At 47.2% G+C, this 24,935-nt stretch overlaps 4 protein-coding genes across 10 annotated transcripts; 2 read left to right on the top strand and 2 right to left on the bottom strand.

The window, feature by feature from the left end:
- The first annotated feature begins 1,192 nt into the window (after positions 1–1,192).
- Positions 1,193–7,069, top strand: LOC108156023 (band 4.1-like protein 5). 7 transcript variants are annotated; one of them, XM_017287267.2, is made up of 10 exons: positions 1,198–2,107; positions 2,569–2,716; positions 2,782–2,958; positions 3,037–4,102; positions 4,156–4,308; positions 4,457–4,576; positions 4,655–4,809; positions 4,881–5,065; positions 5,253–5,858; positions 6,050–6,302. In XM_017287267.2, exons 1-10 carry the CDS (start codon positions 1,904–1,906, stop codon positions 6,203–6,205), a joined length of 2,970 nt encoding a protein of 989 aa, XP_017142756.1. In that variant the 5' UTR covers positions 1,198–1,903; the 3' UTR covers positions 6,206–6,302. The 7 variants fall into 7 exon arrangements, with proteins under 7 accessions (XP_033244529.1, XP_017142758.1, XP_017142756.1 ...); XM_017287268.2 differs by having other exon boundaries at positions 1,199–2,107; positions 4,177–4,308; XM_017287269.2 differs by lacking the exon at positions 4,457–4,576 and having other exon boundaries at positions 1,196–2,107.
- Positions 7,070–8,041: 972 nt separating this feature from the next.
- LOC108156024 (actin-87E) lies at positions 8,042–9,502 on the bottom strand. The gene is made up of 2 exons (XM_017287273.2): positions 9,407–9,502; positions 8,042–9,283 (listed from the first exon to the last, which is right to left on the bottom strand). The coding sequence occupies exon 2, from the start codon at positions 9,261–9,263 to the stop codon at positions 8,133–8,135; it is 1,131 nt and encodes a 376-aa protein (XP_017142762.1). The 5' UTR covers positions 9,264–9,283; positions 9,407–9,502; the 3' UTR covers positions 8,042–8,132.
- A 2,637-nt stretch (positions 9,503–12,139) lies between these two features.
- On the bottom strand, positions 12,140–15,192 carry LOC108153921. Its single transcript, XM_017284017.2, has 4 exons — positions 14,350–15,192; positions 13,328–13,908; positions 12,747–13,269; positions 12,140–12,679 (listed from the first exon to the last, which is right to left on the bottom strand). The coding sequence occupies exons 1-4, from the start codon at positions 15,115–15,117 to the stop codon at positions 12,212–12,214; spliced, it is 2,340 nt and encodes a 779-aa protein (XP_017139506.1). The 5' UTR covers positions 15,118–15,192; the 3' UTR covers positions 12,140–12,211.
- A 5,044-nt stretch (positions 15,193–20,236) lies between these two features.
- LOC108157667 (L-dopachrome tautomerase yellow-f2) lies at positions 20,237–24,935 on the top strand. Its single transcript, XM_017289827.2, has 3 exons — positions 20,237–20,344; positions 23,131–23,953; positions 24,032–24,935. The coding sequence occupies exons 2-3, from the start codon at positions 23,145–23,147 to the stop codon at positions 24,822–24,824; spliced, it is 1,602 nt and encodes a 533-aa protein (XP_017145316.1). The 5' UTR covers positions 20,237–20,344; positions 23,131–23,144; the 3' UTR covers positions 24,825–24,935.

Genomic DNA, 24,935 nt, shown 5'->3' with positions numbered 1-24,935 from the left:
CGTCTTTACATGTGCGATGTATCGTATATATCGTTTATGTGGCTATGATGCCACATAGCATAAAAAAGGTCAAGCGTACAAACAAACAGAGGTGCTACCGTAAATGTTACTTTAAAATTTTGCAAACAGTTTCAGAAAAAAATAAATTAGCTATCTTTTTGATTCTAAATACATATTGTTTATGTTTAATTCACTGAAGTAAAGTGGAGAGCCCGTTAGTTTTTAAGCACGACATATCTTGAACCGAAGTCGGGCGTGTTTTTCCTTACGATCACTACAAAACCAAATTCGGCCAGAAAACAGAAAATTACAGAAATTTCTAACAAACCGATCTTTAAAAATGAGCCAGATTAGCTACAAAAGTGAAATGTTGGCAGTACTGCATATCGTATGAAATATACAAATATCGTACATGTCGAATATTTGTTGGAATATTTTATCTCAAATTGTGGTCTCCTGCATCACACCAAAACTTTATCGTATCGATATCGTTATAGCCTTTCACTTTCGCTTTCTTTGAATCGGTATGAGCAAAAAGTCTTCTAATCACTTACGCTTAAACCCTAGTTTAGACACAATCAAATAAGAGGGAGCACTTAGATCTTATAGAAAATTGATAAATCAATCGGATAAGGGTCCTAGCTAACTAGTAATATTCAACCGCATATCAAAGTCGAGGAATATGATTTACGATCATGGACAGAGAACGATTAGCTTAACCCATTGTCGACCAGTGGGTATTAAAATACACTCCACGAAAATTATGAATCTTGAACAATTTTGGCGCAGTTTAACTAAAAGACATCGTGTGTTTTATTTAAAGTAATACAGTTTAACTAAAGATTTAACCTGTTTAAATAGAAGGCGGTAAAGTGGGTTAAGTGTTTTTTTTTCATGGGTATATTTTGAAAATGAGACGGTTTATTTCGGTATATATCTGAGACTCAGACGGTCACACTGCTGCTGCAACGAAAAAAATGAGAGGGAAGAGCGTAATTTTGAATGGTCAATAAAAACGGGTTTTGTCAGCAGGCAAAAACAGCCAAGGTAAATTGCACAACTCGTACGAATCTTACCTCACGTGCGAGGACAATATACCTTGCAGACATAATATGGAATCAAGGTATGTCATGCAAAGGGGTGGATTTGACCTTACTTGCGTTGCATTTTCTAGGCCATTTTGCCTGTTTTCCATACCCTCGTTTTCCTCCCATTATGTAGCAAGCTAACTTGTAGTGGCCATGTAATAAATAAAGCAAATGTAAACATTCGAAAAAACCACACAAAAAAACAAACACAAGAACTAACTTATCAAGAAAACAAGAGAATTAATCTGAAAACCACAACGAAGGCCCTAAGATAATTCCAAAGTGAAAACCCCTCAGAGCATTGCATTTACATTCCAGAAATCAAGCGTCTCTCGGTTCTGCGAACGAGAACGCGAACGTGTTTGGGGCTAGTTTTTTGTGCAAAAGTGGACGTAGTGGCTGTCGGGCCGAAGCAACTAACTGTGATTTGGGGAGACATAGCCGCCGCCGCGGCCACAGGAGCGCCCAGTCCTCAACCGATTCGCTGGCGTAGGCCAAGTAAACGGGGGCGTCGCGTGCCCGCTTATATGTGTGTGTGTGGTGTGTGTATGGACAAGAACAAGTTGCAGCACTCGCGAGTTTGCAGTGGTATTAGTGGTGCTCGGTGTGGCAGTGTGCGTGCTGGGTCTTGATGTCTGCGCTGTTTCCCAGGCGACGACCAAGAGGTGAGCACACAGGTGAATTATCGGTGCAATACGCTGCCTTGGCAACAGAGCCCCGGCCACAGTCGCATCCAACAATAGACGACTCACCCCGACCCACCATTGACGACAACAACAAGTAGCGGCCACCGAGAAAAAGCAAATATAACGAAAATGTTGCGTTTTCTGAGCCGTCGCAAGGTGCGCAACAACTACGCGGATAATGCCAGCAGCCCCCGCGCCGGTGGCATGGGCGGTGGCGGGGCCGTTGCGGCCAGCGGCTCCCAGATTAAGCCGCAGCGCATCGTCGTGAACAAGAACAAAATCGACTGCCGCGTCATACTGCTGGACAATACTGACCTTTCCATCGAATTATCGGTGAGTTCGGAATAAAGAAATTCTACATATAAATTACGAAATACATTGTGTTTGTCCGATTGTATGCGGACATGTTGGGTTAAGTAATAGCAACGACGGCGGCCCCGGGACTATGCCAACTAAAAGCATTTATAATATGACATGAACTATGGTTTGGTGTACGTTTCGAGTTGAATCAAGTCAAGCAAAAGCCCCCTCAAAGGTTGATTGCTGATGTGTGGGACTGTCGCACATAGCCAGACACACAGCACACAAATGCTGGCAAACAGTATTGGCTGGGTGGCTGGCTGGCTGGTTGGCTGGTTGGCTGACTGTGTGATAAACGATAAACGAACGAACCACTTCTGATGTTCGCATTGTTGAACCCGCTAAGCGAACGTGATTAGTCCAGGGCCATCTTGATTTACAGACCACGGCAGCACGAGGGTACTAATTTTCGCGACTTTGCACTTGAATTGCAGAAAAAAGCGTTGGGCAGCTTCCTCTACGAGCAGGTCTTCTATGCCCTGGACATCATCGAGAAGGACTACTTTGGCCTGCAGTTCATGGACGCCAATCACGTCAAGCACTGGCTGGACCCCACCAAACCCATCAAGAAGCAGGTGAAAAGTGAGTACAGGCTATTGGTGCTCTCTCCAATTGAACGATACTAATGCACTACGACTCATTCGCAGTTGGACCTCCGTACACTTTCCGCCTTAAGGTAAAGTTCTACTCTTCCGAGCCCAATACGCTGCGCGAGGAGCTCACGCGCTATCTATTCTTCCTGCAACTGAAGCAAGACCTGCTGGAAGGCCGCCTCGACTGTCCGGACGACAAGTCCACCGAGCTCTGCGCCCTGGCCTTGCAATGTACGTGTTCCTGGTTTCTTGGTTAAATTTTCTAATTTGCTAATTGTTCTTACCCCCCACTTACAACAACAAAAACAGCTGAGCTGGGCGACTACGATGATCAGGAACACTCGGCGGCCACCGTCTCGGAGTTCCGGTTCGTGCCGGAGCAGACGGAGGATCTGGAAATATCCATTCTGGAGGAGTACAAGACGTGCCGCGGCCTGACGCCTGCCCAGGCTGAGACGGCGTTCCTCAACAAGGCCAAGTGGCTGGACATGTACGGCGTGGACATGCACACCGTGCTGGGCAAAGACGGATGCGAGTATCACTTGGGGCTGACGCCCACTGGCATCCTTGTGTTCGAGCGGGACCAGAAGATAGGTCTGTTCTTCTGGCCAAAGATCAGCAAGTTGGACTTCAAGAAAAAAAAGCTTACGCTCATCGTCATCGAGGACGACGACGATGGTCGCGAGCAAGAGCACACCTTCGTCTTCCGCCTGTACAACGAGAAGGCCTGCAAGCACTTGTGGAAATGCGCCGTGGAGCATCACACCTTCTTCCGGCTGCGGGCGCCTGTGAAAGGCCCGTCGGCACGCCAGAACTTCTTCCGCATGGGCTCGCGCTTCCGCTACTCCGGCCGCACCGAGTTCCAGACCACCCAGCAGAGCCGGGCCCGCCGCACGGTTCAGTTCGAGCGTCGGCCCTCCCAACGCTTTGCCAGTCGGCAGTCCCATCTTCTGCGAGAGCGGCAAAAGGCCTCCCAAGAGTCGGCCGCTTCAGCCGTGGCCTCGGTCAATGCTCGAGCTGCTGCAGCCGCCGCCGCTGCTGCAGCTGCCTCACAGGTTCACCCGACTCCAGTTCCATTGACTCCAGTGGCCGCTCCCGTTCCGAGCAACGACAACAACAGTGACATCTTTGATTCGCTGATTTCCACGGATCAGTTCATCACTGTAACCCCCTCGCCCTCTGTGCTCACTGTCATACAGAACTCCGCCATCATCGAACCCGATGCTGCCTGCAGTGCTTCCATCAGTTCCTCCACACAGGCAGGGGCCGCCTGCGCCTCCCTGGGTCGCAACTCTCTAAAGTCCAACTTTAGCAACGATGATCCGGCGTACAGCAAGATTGGCTCCATTGGCAAGGCGGCTGGCTTGACTGTGAAGTATGCAAAACGGAGATGTTTACGTTTTCGAAACGTGTTTACATTGTACTTAGTTCCTGGGTTTCTTCTTGCAGATTGGAGCCGGAGTATGCGCCTCCGTATTCGCCGAATGCTACCAAGAACTTTGATGAGACCAATCCGTTCAGAAGTGCGGCCTCTCACCATGGCAGCTTTGGCAAGGCCTCCATTAGCTCCGGCCAGCTCAGGTAAGCCAGTATCCAGTTTAGCTAACTCGAACGATGTGCATATCGCTTCTACATCCTGACTAATACTGCCTGTTTGCGTTTGCCACCTGTCTCTCACGTATCTATGTTGTGTCCTGCCTTGTGTGTGTGTTGTGTCATCATTGCGCAGTGTTAAGAGCGGCTTGTCGGATAAAGATAGGGAGCTAGACTCATTACTTAAGTCCATTGTCAAAGATCCATCCCCATCAGTGCTAGCAAACGAAGCCATTAACGATGCTAACAGTATCAGGTAGCGTAAACACTCTCGAGCCTCGAACCGCATATAGATTGACCAGAGAATCTCTATCCATCCCTCCATATCTGGCAGGGTGACCATCAACAAGACTTTCGACATGGACCACAACACGGAGACACTTAAGCGCCTCTCGAACGCCAACGAGAAGCCCAACAACCAAGTGAAGCTGGCCAATGTGGGCGCCACGGCCCTGCCGCCAGGCAACATCAAGTGCAATATCCTTAAGGGTAAACCTACTCCTACTCCGAAAGGGACACTCGGAGCAGAGATTAATCAGCTTGTCTTCCTTGCATTGCAGCTCGCGTTGAGGAGGAATTGGGCGCCGGCGGCAACGCAAAGTTGACCAATCAGATGTTTGTGCCTGCCGCTAGCTCCGTTTCCCACTCCGGTATGCACACAAGCATCACCAGCAGTCACAGCAACAACAGCAATCATGCACACAGCGATGGACCGGATTCCCTGAACGCCACCTACATATCAGTGGTGAGTGGCCAACGAACCAGTTTGCTCCACACATTGCACCCGTTTCATGCTTTCTGTATGTTTTATTTTCATTTTCATTTGTTGTCCGCACTTTATGTTTACTGTATGTTGTGTGTGCGTGTGTTTGTGTGTGCTCACGCGCATTTTGGGGCTTGCTTCACTCGCGGTAAACGCTAAACCCGAACAGGGAGGCGATAAGCTGACGCTCAGCATACCGGAACAGAAACCGGCGGCAGGCAGTAGCGCCAGCGGCATCCCCACCGCCAGCACGAGCACCTCGAGCATCACCAATGGTAATCCACCCTTCAGCAACGCTACTTTTGTCTCGAGCTTCAGTGCGCCGCTTACCCCCCCGTCGTCGCTGCCAGCCATACTCAACAACAACAACACCAGCGGCAGCTTGGCCACCAGTGTGACCACCATCATCACGCCCAGCAGCCCCACTGCCAGCATCAGTGTAGTGGCTCCCACCAGCAGTGGCACAGACCCGGCCCCAAGCGCCCCTGCACCCGCGCTGAGCAATGCCTCGGCTGCCGAAATACTCATTAATGAAATATTCATTAACAACATCATAAACAACAATGCTGCTGCCAGCAGTAACGGCAGCAGTAACAGCAGTGGCAGCAACGCAGCCGAATCTGGTGCAAAGCCTGCGGCAAACGCCACACCCAGCGCCGGCACATTGCTCTTCTCCACGCTTAGTGAGCAGGAGCGGTTAGAGGCGCAGAAGACGGGCCAGAATCCGAATCAGAACCAGAATCACAGCGAAGTAGATGCACCACAGAGTGAAAAGGTTTGACCATTGAGCAATTCTGTCTACGCTTTCACTGTCTGTCTATAAACTGGCCTAGAACGATTAACATTTAGTTTTCATTTCTTTCAATCTGCACGCAATCTAACTCTTAACGTATATACCCGTATACGTAGTTCGTTGAACTCTGTGGACGGCTCTTAACGCTTTTAACGCTTAATCTTCTTCCACAGAAAAGCAAGAGCAATTACCCGGAGAGCAGCCGCATTCCGTCCAGCAACAGCAACGATATGGTCTCACCCTGGCTGGTCTCCTCGGAGGTTGTGTCGGCCCCCAAGGGACGCGAGCCGACTATTATACGAAAGTCCGTTATTACAACTCAGTTGTAATTATTGTTTAGTCTTAAGCTCTAACCCTTTTAAAAATGTAAGCCTACATGTTCTTATTTATATACATATACATATACATAAACATACATATGCTAGGTACGGAAGTTCTAGACAGACGAAACGTACTCGTACTCTACTCGTATTTTTTAATATAGACAAACGCTAGACAACTTTTAATCATTCCATGAGAGAGTAGCAAGAGAGCGACAAAGCGACAAAACGACAATGAGAGAAAGCAGGTCCAATCAAAATGTAAACTGTCCATAAATGTGCCTTAACGATCTATATAGTATACACATATTTATACATACATATACATATTCGTCTAGTACATTTGAACGAAACGAAAACGGGAACGAGATGTGCTAAAAACAGTGTACTTAAAATAAAGTTAACGATTCAAAATGTATTCATTTGCTAACTATAAGTGTATAGACTGGATTTTAACCAACAAAAGCAAAACAAACAAGAAGTGATGAAGGCGCTCTGCTTAATATAGTACTAGGCCTATGTTATAGCTAAGAAATGTGAGTTCCCCTCAATGCAGTATTCCAACTAATCGACCACTCTTAAGAACGACGAATCCGATCCGTGCATATTCTAACTAAATTCTAAAATCAACAAAAATTGACTGAAATTGTATACAAACTGAATTGAGATGAGAATCGAAAATTTGAAAATGTGCTGCTACCCGCCGGGTATCCTACCTACTCGTAGGTTCAAAACAATATTATCCATCGAAATTGTAAGTACAAGAGCAGTGTACTCAATTATTTTTTGTCTAAGCATACAGAGAGGATGTTGAAGCATTTAAATGTATAAAATATTCAATAAAAGTGCATTTATGCATTATACATTTACACACATTCAGCATGCGCCACTGAGGCATTCATTCCCCCAACCCCAACGAGATATTTCCCATCTATTTTCGAATTAGGCAGCCCATTCCTGGAATCCAAAGGAGGCCCAGCTGCCAGTTAGCCTCCCGATGCTCAAGTCAAGTACAGACCAGAAGCAGCCACAGCGGAGGCCTTCCCAACCACACACATGTACTTGAAATTCCAAGATATTTTCGCAGCCCCCGAGGTCGTGGCACTGCAATTAAAAGACAGCCGGCGGTCGCATCGGCTCCGAGCAGTGTTGATGCTGGTTCCAAAGAGAAATCTTGTGTACATACGAGAATTTGGATATCGTTTTAGAGAACACATTTTTGATGCTCTGGCAGCATGCTTTGGTCCTATTTATAGCCGATCCATAACCCCCGCCGACGACGAGGGGGCAGCTCCTGTGGATCGGCGAAAATGGACTGTTTTGGAAGCGGAAAAATGACTGATCATCGTACGTACCTATGCCACCAGAATGTACATATGCACCTTGGCTCTGCCCCCTCCAGCTATAGATGGGATGGATGTTCGTTTACATAGTACTCGCACGTACCATACGGATAATTTGCAGTGGGCGTGCAAAATTTCATAATTTCCTGTGCGCGATGGTCTATGCGATGCAAGGCTAAAAATACTGTTAGAAACTGTCTGCTGCTTGCAGCAATGAAAGACATGTTTGATATAGTTTCATTAGATTTAATTTAAAGTGGATGCTACTTGTATTATTTATTTTTTAAACTGTAAATTTTGCATTCTTGATTCTCCTGAACTTCTCCTCATCGACTTGTGCGACACTTCCAATAAATATTAATATAAGTATAATACATATCATGATGGTTCAATTTCTTTGGTTGTTTGTCCGTCTGGTTGGATGGCGGGGCAGCAAGAGGTGCGACTTAAAATTAATCATCTTCGAGTCCTAGGCGCCGGCTGGCCGACGCCATCCTGCTCTCGTTGTTGCTGTATTATTGTGTGTTCGTGTTGGTGTGTGGTGTGGTGTGGGTGGTGGAGGCTGCGGCTGGTGCTGCTGCTGCTGCTGCTGCTTAGAAGCACTTGCGGTGGACAATGCCGGGACCGGACTCGTCGTACTCCTGCTTTGAGATCCACATCTGCTGGAAGGTGGACAGGGAGGCCAGGATGGAGCCACCGATCCAGACGGAGTATTTGCGCTCAGGTGGGGCGATGATCTTGATCTTGATGGTTGAGGGCGCGAGTGCTGTGATCTCCTTTTGCATGCGATCAGCGATACCGGGGTACATGGTGGTGCCTCCAGACATGACGATGTTGGCGTACAGATCCTTGCGGATATCCACGTCGCACTTCATGATGGAATTGTAGACGGTCTCGTGGATGCCGCACGACTCCATGCCCAGGAAGGAAGGCTGGAAGAGGGACTCGGGGCAACGGAAGCGCTCGTTTCCGATGGTGATGACCTGTCCGTCGGGAAGCTCGTACGACTTCTCCAGAGAGGTGGAGGCGGCGGCGGTGGCCATCTCCTGCTCGAAGTCTAGGGCAACGTAGCAGAGCTTCTCCTTGATGTCGCGAACGATCTCACGCTCAGCGGTGGTGGTGAACGAGTATCCACGCTCTGTGAGGATCTTCATCAGGTAGTCGGTCAAGTCACGACCAGCCAGATCCAGACGAAGGATGGCGTGTGGCAGGGCATAACCCTCATAGATGGGCACGGTGTGGGAGACACCATCGCCGGAGTCAAGCACGATACCAGTGGTACGGCCGGAGGCGTACAGTGAGAGCACGGCCTGGATGGCGACATACATTGCGGGGGCGTTGAAGGTCTCAAACATGATTTGGGTCATCTTCTCGCGATTGGCCTTGGGATTCAATGGAGCCTCGGTCAGCAGAACTGGGTGTTCCTCGGGGGCGACGCGCAGCTCATTGTAGAAAGTGTGATGCCAGATCTTCTCCATGTCGTCCCAGTTGGTGATGATGCCGTGCTCGATGGGGTACTTCAGGGTGAGGATACCTCTCTTGGACTGGGCCTCATCGCCCACATAGGAGTCCTTCTGTCCCATGCCCACCATCACACCCTGATGGCGTGGACGACCCACAATCGAGGGGAAGACAGCGCGGGGGGCATCATCTCCAGCGAAACCAGCCTTGCACATTCCCGAGCCGTTATCAACGACCAATGCGGCAACTTCATCGTCACACATCTTGTATAGTATTTGTTTTACTGTAAAAGATAAAGCAGTTCGTTAATAACCGGCAGGAGAAGATACAATTTTGATGTTCGTGATTTTCAGTGTTTTCTGATCTCTGAATCTGAATCTGATTACAAAGGCTATGGGATACTGACCGTCAAAGGAAAAGACAACTAGAAACCTAAATCAACACTTTCGCTGTAGAACTGCGAGTGGCCGCTGGACCGAGATGCGCTAATATTTATACCATTCGAGCGACCCTCAGTCGAGCAGATATTCCACACGCAAGCCCACACTCACACACCAACACACGCGCACAGGAGGCACACACAGAGACGAGCACTCTCAGACATACATATGCAGCACATGGCATGGATGCACATTTCGCCGAGGGGGAAATTTTGAATTTCTTTAAAAATAATTTGTTTTCGTTTGTTTTTGGATTTCGGTTCGCTTCGTTCATAATTCCGAGAGGCAGAGACAGCCGCAGTCGCTGGCTGAACAACTACGAAATGGCTCACCCACAGATACTACATGGGCTACACAGATGGACAGATACAAATACAGGGACACATCCTCCGGATCAGAGCCCCAGCATTCCCATCGTAGGCGTATCTCTGTATCTATAGCTGTTCGTAGAGTAGATCTGTGTCTGTATCTGTATCTGTATGTGTGTTCGTTTTTGTTTTGTCTAATTTTTAATCAACATTTGCACGTTGGTCCAATCCATACATGGTTGGGATGGAAATCTCTCGGCGATGAGAACGCACTCGTAATTAGAAAAATACGAATCTCAAAACAAAACCAGAAACCAAAAATCTCTGTGAATTAAGTACATGCATATATTCGTACAACATTCTCCCAGCCGTAATTTGTGGCGCTGGGTGTGGGTGGTTAGGGACTTGGACCCCATAAACACAAGTCGAAAATTTGTAATAGAGCGTGCAGTGCAATTATAGATTTGCAAGTTTGTTTTCGTCAAACGGAAATCAATTAAATATGCTTCAACCTATTTCCCCATTAATATTTCTTGAATATGTCTCTTGGCCGTCCCCCATTTATCGCCATTAATAATAAACAACATCATTAAAATCCATTCAGTTAATGATCAAATCTTTAATTGACTTATATGGTACTCATGGAATATTCAAAAACACAAGAAATAACAAAGGCATTTGTTGTTTACCCAATTCTCTTAAAATGCGTGCGTGTGGGTGGAAAACTGTGTGAAATGGAATTCGGAAAAGAAACGAAAGAAAAAGAAAGAAAATAAAAATACAAATCGTGCGCTCTCACGTTTTTGCATGAGCTTCTTTGACGCTTACGCGCAGAAACGTATCTAGAGTATGGAATTCTATTTTCAGCGGAAAACTCAAGAGAATTATATATTTTAAATTTTAATTTAAATATAGAAAAGTATGCGATTGGCCAGTTATCGCAGGTGAGGAACAACCTGCTCAATTGTGCTGCCATTTGAATACCCTACAAAATGTAGCCTAATGAATGGAATTGCAGGTTACACTGGGTTATATTATCTTGAATCAATTTATATACAAATTAACGTGGACAGATAATAATATTTGTTTCTCTGAATATTTTTCAAAATCGTATACGTAATTCTTACCCCCGATTCGAGGTGTCAAGGGCCAGAACTAGTTACCTCGCTTGACTACATATTTAGCAACAATTTCCCATCTTTTTTTCTAGGTTCATGTACTATGGGTAGTATTTGATCGATTTTTAAGGGACTTAAAGTAGCACCCAACTAATATTCTATAGGTCCAAATAAAACTTAAAAGATCAACCAAACGATGTATAATTTTTAAGACCTTTCTGAATCAAAGTTCTTAAAAATTCTAATAGACTTTATTTCCCTTAGTGTTTACGTTAATGCTATATCAAATCGAATATTTTGTCTATCTTAGTATTTCCCGTCCCGAATACCGTAATACTCATACTCGTATTTTATTTTCATTCACTCGCTGATTCATCTTATCAGCTCGGTGTCATCTACATATTTACAACGCCTTGTTGAATACCATTAACGTGTCTTTCATTCACCCAACCACAACGATTGCTTGTACGAGTATACATACATATGTACATATGTGGAAGCACCAGTATCTATGTTATCGCTTGTGTGTATTGAAATTTGTTCGGCCTACATTGGCTGGCTAGCAGCTGATTGAATTGTGTTGGCCAGCAACAACAAAAAGCTGCCAATTTGAAAATACTGCAACAAATGTTCTGCCTAAAAATATTATTTATAAAAATGTATGAAAAGCACATATACTCGTACCAGCCAGCAGCAGCAACGGCGGAGGCCAGGCACCAGCGGAGGCACCAGGCTGTACATAGACCACCACCTTTTAAGGATGCGCAAAGCGACGGAGGCGAATGCCGACGACAGCTTGACGTTGGCGGCGTGCGCGCCTGTCCGCTTTCTTGACAAGCAGCCGCAACGGCTACGGCAACAGCAACAGCAACAGCAACAACAACGGCTACGACTACGGCCATAGCGACGCAGCCGTGCATTCCACGGTGTATTGCAATTTTCGTATTTTTAAATCGAATAATGTGCCAAGAAAATATTAATATATATATTTATGAATTTCTTCGGGCAGGAGCTCAACGATTTTAATGTTTAGTTTGCAATTAATTAATTAAATTCTATGATTGAATTTTGTTCCACAGGATATACATTGGTGTGCGTGCTAATTGGAGTCACTGATGGTTGCAATGGTTCTATTTATGGTATTATTGGGATTCATTGCCTTAGATTCTGGGCTCACTAAGACTATGTTCTGTAGCTGAAAAATAATTTTTTTTTTTGCCAGCAGCTATTTGTCACTGTGAAGAACCAATAATATGTTGTTGAATGTATTGATGGGTATTCAAAAATGTGTCCTAAAAATGTTCATACTCCGTACTACAATTAAATAACCGTCCCGTGCGTAGATTCATCCACGCGCTCTATAATAACACTTCACGAATGCCCACTCTATGAGAAAGACGCTGAAGGAGATCAGCAGAAGGCCACTGGAGAAGGCGAACGCCCCATGGAACTGAGCCAGAGTCAGGGCCTTGAAGGGATCCTCCCGTACGCGGTTGATCTCCTCGTGGATCATGCGCCTCATGTCCAGATCGCGGGCCCACTTCTGCATGTGGCCCGACTCGATGATGTGCTGGATGACCGGATTGATCTGGTGCAGTAAATGGTACTTCTTGGGAAGCAGCATGGTGACCAAGTAGACGTAGAGGGACTCCCGGCGGTCGAAGCAGAAGAGGCGATCGCGCTGGATGCGTGGATTGTAGAAGGAATGCTGCCGGGAGACAGCCACGGCGATATGTTCATTGTTTGCAGCATCATTGAGGCAGTCCACGATATTGTAGCACATCTGGAACTTTTCACGAATATACTTGAAGATCTGCAAGGGACAGGGAAGGATAAGCTACATATCTCTGATGTACTGAGGTACTGCCGATATGAATCACCTCTCCATCCTTGTTCAGATGGCGAACGTTCTCTGAGCTGCCCATGATGTTCATGCGATGGCTGTAGATCTCCTCCAGAGACTGGATCTGATGCGAGCTGAGCGGAGTGGTGAGCGTGCTTATCAGGAAGCTCTGATAGGTGTTGCTGAAGAAGAAGCCCATCAGAAAGGACAGCGCAAAGAGCTGCCTCAGAACCAACGAAAGCGTCTGGGCGGGCATGGCCTGGGTCAAGAGAATCCCCAGCATCCGCAGGCAAATGGCGAAATAATTATTGAGATTCCGTAGGCGGAAGCCAGTGACGCGCTGCGCCATCAGCACCATGAAGGAGCAGGTGACAATGAAGAGCAGGAGCAGGAAGCCCGTGTCCGCATTAAAGTTGGCCACGAAGTTGAAGAACCCGTGCTTGCGCTTGGCCCGTGCCACGCACCAGGTGAGGTCGTCCTGGTGGTAAGGAATGGAGCTGGACACAAACTGGCTAATGCTGGGGTCCTCATCGATGCCACCCACAATCATCTCGATTTCGCTGAAAGATAAATGTGTGTTTGTGTGGAATGGGGTTTATTGGATGGGACTCCGCATACCCGTCGATTAGCTGCTGGAACAGATGGTATAGGTTGCTGTTCTCCGCCTGCATATCGATGTGTACATTTAAGCGCTCCGCAATGGTCTGCACCATCTGGTACTCAATTCCACTGAGCTGGGACTTGGACCCATCCGCCCCGCCGTCTGCTTCCAGGATGCCGGTGGTGTCCGCTGCTTCTACATCCGCGTAGCTTTCATCTCCTGAATCCCCATAACTGGTAGTCTCATTATAGTCGTCGTCTCCCTGTGTGCCGTAGTAGTAGTCCTCTACAGGCTCCTCGCCGCTGCGGAAGATGTAGGGCTCCCAGGGCCGAAAGGCGGCCGTCAGCGGACATCCGCTCAGGTCGCGTGGAAACTTATCCTCAAACTTTGCTCGAAAGAACTCTTCGATGGTAGCCTCTATTTTGGTTGTGACATTGGGAGACCTGTGCCGCTCGTCACTCTCAGTTGAATGCTCTGATTGATCTTCCGATTGATTTTTACTATCCGTTGATTGACCAGATGGGTCCTCATTATTACTCTCAGTTGATTTAGCAGGATCTTCATTGCCACTCTCCACTGGCTGATCATATTCATCTGCCTTGGGACCTTCCGTCGATCGATGAAATTGATCTTCCTTGCTGCTCTGAACACCATGTCCAGATTGGACCTCTGTTGACAGATCGTAATGAAAATCATTGCTACCCTCTTTGGACTGAGCTTTATTCTCCGCTGATTGATCAGCGTACTCATACATTCTTATTAGAAGACCTTTGTTGCCAATCAAGTTATCATTAGATTCTAAGTAGAGATCTGAATCGTTTCCTTCGTATTCCATTTCTTTATTACGAGTATCGTTCTCTTCATCATTATTTTCTGTATTTTCTTCCATCTCACCGTAAAGATGGAGAGATGGTGTTTCATTATTATCTTCTTGTTTTTCATCCTCTCTATATTCATCAGTTACATCTTCATTAACCCCTTCTTGACTTTCACCTGTAATTTCGGTAGCTCCTTCTCCCCCATTTTCTTCAATTTCAACATCCTCTTCGTTTTCGTTTTCGCTTTCACTATCGTCTTCTTCCTCATAGTCACCGTCCCCATCGTTATCGCCTCTGTTGTCACTCGGATAGTCGCAGGCATCGAGCAGCTCCACGGCTATTACTCGGTTTCCGCAATTGTTGTCCGGATGATAGGGAAAGACGCTCTTGCCGTAGTAGAACTCGTTCTCCTCGCTCTGCCCAATCACGTTCACGTTAAAGATTTTCTTGTTCATGAACGTGAGAAGCAGCTCCACCATCAGGTCTGTCATCTCCTCGTCGGTCTCCTCCACCGCGGCCAGGTAGACCACGAACTGCGCGAGTGGATTCCAGTTCAGCATGCCCTTCCAATAGTCAAACACTTCGTCCAGATCCTCGTCCTCGAGATTCTCCACAATCAGGAAATAGCACTGCGGCTTCTCGTGCATCACGAATTCAGAGGATGGGGAATCCCCCTCCCTGGGATTCGTTACCAGCAGGGTCCAGGGATATCCGTCATACAAGTTCATGCCACTGAGCAGCAGCTCCTGAACATTGTGCAGCTGGTAGTTGCGGCTGATACACAGCACCGAGCCGGAGAGACCGTCCCCGGAGTCGAAGTACTTTCGGAGCAGGGCTAGGATGCAGGCTCCCTGTGACTTGTCGTTGTTGGGAATCGTCATCAGATTCACGCCAAAACCATCAACACCTGAAGCCAGCAGCAAAACGTGGAGCAGCAAGGTCGCCGCCCAAACGGAGCGCCCCGATATGCGTAGCTCTAGTCCGGACATGCCACAGAAAACTGAGCGGCCACGCCCCGTACACGCCCATTAAAACGGCAACCGTGTCTCGAGGGAGCACACAGAGCCCACTGTCATTAAACTCCAATTATGTTAATTTTCAATCTTTGATTCGGCCCCACAATCCCAACAAAATAAAATGTGTGTACTCGTATTTCTCCCATTCTGCTCGGGTTGTTTGTTTAGTGCCCGTTACCGGTGCGTCGCGCCTTTTATGGCCCGTCATAGGATCTGACGCTCCACGTGAATTGCGACAGGCTTTATCTTCAATCTCCCCGAATATGCAACTATAACTACACTCAGAAAAAACTTGGGGTTTTTACAAGGTAACTGACAAAATCCGTTTTTTCGTTTTGCGGTTGAGGGCCAAGTTACGACAAATATATTAGATAAATTAATGATTTTAATAATTTAATAATTGAAACCTTACTCAAAAAGTTTCGAAATTTACAAAACTCTTCAAAATTAAGTGGATTTCTAAAAATAAAAACTCGTAAAATGATCCAAATATTAATAAAACCAAAGAAGATTGTTGCTGTCGAGTTATTTTTCATAAATATCGTACCGTTTTTTCCGTCTGTTTTTTTACCCCCGACAGGGCCCCGATCAACTCCAATGCGCCTTCAGTGCGGCGGGGCCATTCATTCCCATGGCCAGGGCAGACTTTTCTGTTGTCTGGCTGACATTAAAGTTGAAGCCACGCTAACAGCGGACAAACACGAAGCAGCGGGAACAACGAGCCTGACATTTTCGAGTAATAAATAATGCTGCATCGAAAGGAAATCGAACAAAAAATACTCAAATTGAATCAAGCGTGTGTGCTCGAGAAGTAGCAATCCAAAAATCAGTCGCCACAGGTTTGTGCCTGCTGCAGATTTTCAATCAAGCAAATTGCTCCACTTTTATTGTATATTATTTTTAGTGCGAGTAACATACATACATATATCATAAACGCACTTTTAGTTTTCCAATCTTACATCATCGTAAATCGGACAATTTACATACACCTCAGTGGGAGATTGGCCATAAATAATGCTCACAAAGCTGTCAAGTCTCTCGCTGCCTTTTTCCGACATCCATAAATGCAGCATTAACATGAATCAACAAGTGAGAAGTGCCAACAATTAACTTCTTAGTTTAATTATCTTGTCTGCATTTTGTTTAATCAAGATGCGATTCCGTTTACATTGTCGTCACAAGTGTATACTATTTTTCATTGATGAATTTTCCAATCAAACAATTACCCAAGTCGTAAAAGTTTAGACCGTTTGCGTTGCGTGATCATGAGCTACCAAATATGTGGAATATGCTAAGTATTTCGAATACATTCAGATACAAATAACTACCAATCGAGTCATATAAATTGCACATTGTTTTTGTCGCCACTTAGTTCTCCCTTCTATTCTTAAATATCATATTTTATATTAAAAATCACTTGCTTAGTCGGTATGCTAATTTGTTGAAATACTCGTATGCCTTTCTGTGCCTACAGTCAAACTGTGACTTTTAATTCTCGCATTTGAGAATGAGTTTGGAATTTTGGCAATATAGACAATTCATTAATTTCCATACTCTTAAGTACCACAAGCACACGCTGTTGGTCAAAGTTATTGTAAAGCTTATGAAAGTTCAATTGGAGGCGCTCCACAGCAACACATAATGATCCCTTGAGTCTATGACCCATATGTACACATATACATATCTAATGAAAATCTATTTTCATTTACCAACAATATTTTGATAAAACCTCAAATCAGTCGCTAGTTAACCTAACAATTATATTTTTTGCCTAAATCCGTTCTGTGACTCACTTAAAAAGGTATTCGTGTTTCGATATGCCATATCCATGAATTTCGACCAATTTATTAGCTTGACGTTCAAAGACAAAGCCAACATGCATGTCTAATGCACCACGTTTCACCCTCTATGCCCCACCCGGCCCGGCTCCGAGTGGGCTCCGCTCGCTTTCATGGCCCGCGGAGTGTGGCCAGAGGCAGCCGAGGGACTTCGAGACTGCTGACCTTCGTCAAGAGAATAGAAATCCATAGGGGTATCGGTAGAGTAGTACTATGTACGATATATATGTATATGGGGTATGGCTAACGAGTGGCTACTGTAATGGCTACATATTCTCGACTTATAAGTAGATTGATTTATTGAGTCGAATAATAACTCCCCAACCGCAGCCGTGGCTAGATTTCGTTGGATACTACGTGCATTGGAGGATACAGATACTGATCATCTGGAGGGTACGGGCATGGGTATCCGCAATCGGCTGGAAATGAAAGTATGCGCCACAAGGCGGTTAATGTTGGCCATTGTTGCCGAGGCTGTGGCTGTCTGGCTGTCTGGGTGTCCGATGCTTGTGGTGGGAAACCGGCTGTTGGCACACCTTCTGCGGAGGTGGAGCCTTCAGCCACACAGCTTTAATTGGTTTAATGGTCTGCATTTATAGAAACCAAAGCCGAGCACTTAAGGAGGCCCATTAAAAGCGCTTAGAGCCAGCATCGATATTAGTTGATTGATATTTCGGCGGCCGAATACGGCACTCAGAATGGTTAACACCTAAGGTCCCAGCCAAATGCCAGAAATATTTACCGAATTCATCAAGACCTTGTCCACACTGCCACTGCCAAAGCTGGTAATGAAACTGTCAACAGGCTTCAGCACCAGCACCGGCTTCGGCCACAGCACCAGCTATGAGCACTCGGATTCGCAATGACTTAATTGAGCCCACATTTGTGCGAGCAGAATGCACAAATGAAGCAATTGGACAGTGTCGATGACAAGGCATGTGGGGAATGCTTGGTGATGTGAGGCCGAAACATATTTAAAGTTCATTTCGTAATGGCAGCAATGAGAGGAGATACGAGTATCTGATACTTCGGATGCAGACAAAGATTCGAGCCAACATGCGACGATGTGGCTATTAATCTTCAAGTGTTCATCGTCGCCGAGTCATATAGAGCAGACCCCAGACATTCCCAGATTTTGTTTCTCTCTATAAATCGGCTACTTTCGAAACGGCCACGCGACTAACGAGCGCCGGTCCAGGGCGTTGTTGTGAAAGGAAATGTGTTGTGATGCCTTTGACAGCGTTAATATCTGTGAAGCGCGGCATGCCCCTGGGGCAGGCGCAGCCACCTACGTTTCCGCCCGTCTCGGGTGTCGTAACGGTCAAGTGCAGAAGGCATGCGACAGGCCCATGCCGGGCATAGGATTACATGGACTTTTACGTTATTGACAGCGCGTTATGTCACTCACTGGCTAATCGTACCGTATCGCACCGCATGGCACCGGCCAGTGGCCACAGCCTTGAACTGTGCTTAGAACCGGTACTGGTACTTCAATACACACAAATTATATATTTAGATCATAACTTGGCATTAAGTGGGATGTGGATATTCTCCCCAAAAGCTAAACAACAAAATTAATACCACAATTCAAACAATTAAAAAAAGAGAATCAAGAAAAGTGAATGTCCAGCGGGGCTTGGCAGTGGTTGAAAATTTTTCGGAACACTCCGGAGTCCCGGCTCCCCAACATAATAGCACGGGCAAATAATGCAATTATCGGATGATGCTGCCTCAGTGTTCACCCATATCTATATCTACATATATCCATATCCCCATCCCCATCCCGATTTCGTATGCAAACTGCGGATATTTTGGTCAACTAAGCAATTCCATGTGTCACAATGCAAACAAATGCCGAGGCAATACAGTTAATGTTAACATGGCTAATTCTGGCCGCAAACCAGTTTGGATACTCGTACCGTTGTTGTCTCGCTGCCGCTGCCGCTGCCATTGCCTCTCCGGCTGCAGTCACCTCTTTTGCATAGCCCCCTCTTAGCGGCGCTTTTCACGTATTTGGGTTAGCTCCGCGGAGGCTGAAAATTGAGCAGAGAACCTTTCAAGAGCCCGGACCCGAATCCGAGTCCCAGTCGGGCTTTCCATTTTCAATCGAGAGCAAACAAGTTGCTGGCTGGACTTTCACCTGCCTCTGCGTCTGCTCGAGATCGTTCAAACATAAATGGGCCCGTGTCCCCATCCCCATCCATGTGCTGTTACGAAACCCAGTTCCAGTTAGCTAACTCACATTGGGTCACCTGTCCTGCGCCAGTTAAGCCATAAAGCCAAGTAAAAGGGAAACCGACTAAGCCCACATTTCGATTGATTTATTTTTTTGATTCGAATTGAACAAACTACAAGCCCCCAAAGTAGAACATGCGGTAAAGGCTCGCACACAGAATGGGTAAATGTTGTTAGACAATTGACATGGCCATGTCCAGGCATATTTAACTAGAGACTCGATTCAGCACTGCATTCTGGACTTCAGGCTCGGAAAATGGTGCAACACACTGTTGACGAGTGAGCGTTCACAATACAATTGTCTGTAAAAGGCCAATGTCGGGACATAAATCTTAGCTTTGATTCGGCAATTAGTTATCCAGGGGATAGGATGTAGGATGCCAATTTACAATTAGTAATTTAACAAAAATAAAATAATAAAATAAATCTTCAATTAAAGTGAGAATGCCTTTGGAACTGGTTGCGGTATTTTAATTGTCGTTCGAGTACATTTAATTTATAGCTTTCGACACTGCCTGCTTTCGGCAGTACAATGGACTCTCTCTCTCCCTCCATTGACAAAACGGCCGTCCGCGGCTTTACTCGCAAATACCCGAAATTCGAGAAAAACATAATCAAATATTTTATTCGTTTTCATTGTTTCGCTGATGGTGATAATGAACTTGTAACGAGAGCAGCAATTGGTTAATTGGACCCACTAACAGCTGAATTACCACAATCTGCCACCAACTCCAACCGGCCAGAAACTAGTTGCTCTAGCAACAACAACAGCAACAGAAACAATCACAAAATACAAATCATAATGCAAATGTGCGGAAGACGTGCCGCCAGCCACAAACATTTTTCACGCCGTCCAACGGAGCGTATGAGCAATTGGTGCACCAGTGTCCCCCCATGAATATAAGAGATTCGAGCTGAGCTTTATAGTTCAAAGCATCAGCTAAAGTTAGACCCAAAGCCGGAGCTGGAGACCGACTTCTTGTATGATTTAGAGACACTCTTATAAAATTCGGTGCGCCTGCCAGGCGTGGCGCAGTCGCAAAACGGCAACGGCAGCGCTCAGACGTGTCGCGGCGATCAGATCGAAAGCAACAACATCCACAGGCCCCAACCGAAAGTGTCTCAAAGTAAGCTAATGCCAGATGGAAATGTTGTATCAACAGCCACAGCGGTGCCACAAATCGGCTGGCCACCAGGCAAAACACAACAAAAGACTGAGGCAACGAACTGCAACTGCCTCTGCCAGCGCCACTGCAGTGGGGCACGTCGCGAAGTGCGGTTTCCAACGGTTAAAGTGCAAATTGTTATACATTTAGTTAGCTCTTCGGTCCGCCGCCATTCGGTTCGATTCAGCTTGGAGGCCCCAACAATGCCACACTCTCACCAATTTAATTCCGAAAGCCTGCAACGCCTTAGGCCATACAACTAATTGGCCAATCGATAGGCACTGCACAGCCAAGGGTAGACCCCGATTGCGCACTTGCATTCTGCATTATTGCCCAAAAGTCGCTTCTCGTGTGTGCGTGCCCAAAAGAAGACTTTGCTTAGTCGGAGAACGGATCGGAACGGAACTGTGTTAATTAGGTTTGCTTGGAAAACGCATTTTTCTGTTGCCAATTAAAATCGATCGCAGCCAAAAGTGTAACTCTTGATTTATATGGATATACCATGCTCATACCTTTGCTGATTGAGAAATGTTGGACATAAGGAAATTGAGAGCACGTCAGCATCGGCACGTTTGTATTTGCTGTGGCGCGACCTTTTCTGTTTGCAAAAATCCGCAATTTACAAGCAGGTGCTAATTCACCTTCGCAGCTTCCGCTCTTCCGCTCGGCCCTGCCAGGGGATTGCCTAATGAGAGCACCAAAAAAATCACCAAATTGAAATGCGATCTAAAGTGATATGTACACAACTCAATTGAGACGGGCACTTAAGCCTTTTTAACCTTTTTGGCCAGTGTGACTAGCCGGCACGGCCCCAGTCTCAGTCCCAGGTCCATTGTGAAACTCGTGAGAATGCGTTCGGATTTCGGCGTTCGGCGACAAGGTGCAAAACAGATGCGGATAAGGCAACACCATGCGAGTACTACCACTCGTGCTGGCCGGGCTGAGTGGCTGAACTCATTTCAGGTCTCGGTTCTGCCACAAAATCCACTTAATTAGCCGCAGCGAGCGACTTCTGGTTGCATCAGATCTGACACTTGGATTGTCTCCGAGGGATCTATTAGTAAATGGTCGGCCGAGATGAAGCAGAAATCAAAACGTACAAAAATGTATGAATTTCTTTTGTTAACCGACAGCGTGATTAATGCTCGGAATACCTGTTGAAATGCGCCGAACAAAGTGTGGTATTCATAGGTTATTCATAGGAATATCTTTTAATTTTCCTCAGCGATTTCTTTCGTGCATCCAAGCCATTAGCTTCACTCACTTTCGGCTCATTTTGTTAGGGGATTTAATAGGTAAATTAAACGAAATTCATTGGACTGCCACAAGTCATCAACATGGATGGCTATCAAGCGAAGTGCGAGCACTGCTCGTAAAAAATATAGTAACTAATGTAAAGATCGAGCACTGTATATTGGCTCTGTGGCCCGACTCGTAAACGGTTTGTTCCGCTTGCGTCTGTCGTCATGACAATCGGGCGGTGCCCCTGTCATTGTCAGGTCTAATACTTGTCATAAGTGATTTCCATATTTCCCGAGCAGTGCAAAGTTTTCTTCTTTTACTCGAGATTTGGGAAATTGTCTCGGTTTCCGCTTGGCGTTGCACAAGTGTTGCGTAAGGAGTGCCAGCCAGCTCGTAGAAATAAATCTTTTTCATGCGTGTGCCGCCGGCTTCAGCCTTGACTTTTCACTCTTTTATATAACTCATCAACTACGAAAATTCAATTATCTTTAACTGCTTGTCGAGGCCCAGTCGGAGCAACTCGCGGCATGCGGCATGTGGCATGCAGCATTCGGCACGCGCCGAAGAAAGTTTCAGTCCACTTTCTGCGGCCGCAAACGAGTCTGGGAGTTGGCCCGACACTAAGTAATGTGTAAGCCTGTCAAAGACAAATTGGCCAAAATATTCAAATGCCCGGCCTCCGCGTAGCCATTCCCAGTGCCAGTTGCCCGGCTCGTGCAGCAATTAAAAACGCATGGGAATCGACTCTCGCAATGGGATGGAGAGCGTGACTGCCGTGTGAAATCGAAGCACACACACACACACAGTCACGGACACGTCAGTTGCAGATGGAGACAACATATAGTATCTGGTGCATACGTCGATTGCTGCCCACCGAGCAGCCACACATCGACCCAGCCACAGCATCATTTGAATACAATAACCAGGGCCAATCTGGTGCTGTCTGCACACCGGCTTCGGCTTCGACTTCGACACCGGAATTGGCACATTTACATGCAATCTGTATTGGTCTCAGAATCTGCATACTCGTACTATAGGATATGGATATAGATACGTTTAGAAAGGGTAGCCAGACGACAGTTACCGGTTTCGCTTGGGTTTATAGAATTGTCTGGGAATTCTATGCAATGGTTTATGGCATTGTATGCAGATTTTAAAGTACAAATGTTCTAAAATACATTCCTCATCTGCAATTGTTAATCATTCAACAGCACGATCCAGGGCTACTTATCTGATTGATTATTCAGCTAGATATGGCGTGTGGTTTCAAAAGATTATTCAAGTTTTTGCCACTCTCAATGATCGCAATTTTCATTCTGGGAACATTTCCAATTCCGTTTTCCTTCAACGGTGATTGAAAAGTCCGGAAATAGAAAATATACGTCCGCTGGTACGAGTAGATAAGCTCGAGCCCGTGCCCAGTAGCAGCAGAAAGTTTTTTAACCTGAGACTGAAAGGTTCATCCATCAAATAATCTCCAATTGGATTTGATTTGATCTTTGCAGACACCCATCTTGCCATGCTCAGGATCCTTGCCGTAGTACTTTGTGCGCTCCTCTGGCCGGCCAGTCGGGCCCTTACTCCTGGCCTGCAGGTGGCCAAGCAGTGGAAGCTCCTACGCTACAACTTCCAGCCACAGGCGTCGGTCAACGATGCCAACTTCTACAGCCCCCAGAACGTTCTCATCACGGGAGTGGCCGTCACGGATAACCGCATCTTCGTGGCCACTCCGAAGCTGTTTACGGGCGTGCCCTCTACCGTGAGCTGGGTGTCCAAGGCGGAGTTCGGTGACTCACCCACCCTGCAGGCCTTCCCCGACTGGTCCTTCTCCAACACGGCCCGCAGCGACTTCAACTGCAGCGACCTCATCCTGACCTCGGTCTACCGCCTGCGCCTTGACTCCTGCAACCGCCTATGGCTACTGGATGCGGGGGTGTCCCGCTCGCTGGAGGACTACGAGATCACCTGTCCACCCAAGATACTGGTGGTGGATCTGGCGACGGACCGGGTAGTGCGTCGCATCGATTTTCCTCCCGAGGTGCTGCGCGGCGAATCGCTCTTCACCAACATGGTGATCGACGAGACGACGGCGAAGACCTGCGACGATGTGTTTGTGTATATCACGGACACGGTGGAGCCCGGCATTGTAGTCTACGACAGCGGCAAGGACGTCACTTGGCGAGTCTCCCATCCGGCCATGTATCCCGATCCCGACTTTGCCCAGTCCGAGATCCTCAACGATCGCTTCGTCTTGATGGATGGAGTTGTGGGCTTGACCTTTGACGAGCGCAAGGGAGTGGTCTATTTCCAGCCTCTGGCCACCGATCGGTGAGTGCCTCATCCCAGCCAGATCTCAATCTTTGCTCTAAGCCTAGGATTCTCCTTATCCTTTTCGTTCGCTTCTAGTGTTTTTTCGGTGCACAAGAATGTGCTGCGTGCCGGACCACTGCCCGACGGAAAGATGCTGGACGTGAAACTGGTGGGCAAGAAGTCCTCCCAGGGCATCGGCCTGTCCGTCTCGCCCTTCGACAGCAGCCTTATCTTCAGCCCGCTTAGCGAGACGGCCATCGCCTCGTGGAACCCCTCGACCAACCAGCAGTCGGTTCTGGCCTACGACCGCGACCAGCTGCAGTTCGTGGCGGATATAACCACCACCCGCTCGGAGCCGGGCGTCATCTACGCCATCTCCTCGAAGTTCCACCGCTTCTTCCTGAAGAACCTTGACCCCAACGAGTTTAACAACCGCATAGTGCGCCTGGAGCTGCCCTCCGGCTCCCTGTTGGGCCACCACCTGGCCCTGCCTCCGGCCCCCGCGCACAACAGCCTGCTCAATTACGGCCTCTACAACACCCACTCGCAAGCCACCACGAACGCCCTGCAGACGTACTTCAGCAGCCCAGCGCTGACCACGCCCTTCACAACCAAGACGCCCTTCAGATTCGAGAGTGCCGGCGTCGTCCAATACGGCGTGCGGAACCCCTTCACGGCGCTCAACCAAGGCGAGGCCTTTCCGCCCAGCAAGGCCACCCGGGACAACTACCAGCGCTCCTACCTGGACACCCTGGTGGGCACCACTGCGCCGGCGTCACCTACGAGATTAGTCTCGGCCGCGACGCCCTACACGACCCGCCACAGCGGATATTACTATCAGCGCGGGAAGCGGGAGCTGCAGGCGGAATCGGATGAGGAGGAGCACTAACCGTAGTCCGCCATCCGCTTGAGGGATCCGCTCGATTTGTGTTCACGATGTGTATGTGCAATGCCACGCGCTGCTGATGTAAATAAACCTTTTTTAAATGTATTGATTAAA

The sequence above is a fragment of the Drosophila miranda genome, chromosome 2 (assembly GCF_003369915.1).
Source record: "Drosophila miranda strain MSH22 chromosome 2, D.miranda_PacBio2.1, whole genome shotgun sequence".
Classification (NCBI taxonomy): domain Eukaryota; kingdom Metazoa; phylum Arthropoda; class Insecta; order Diptera; family Drosophilidae; genus Drosophila; species Drosophila miranda.
This window is presented reverse-complemented; position numbering and strand designations above follow the sequence as displayed.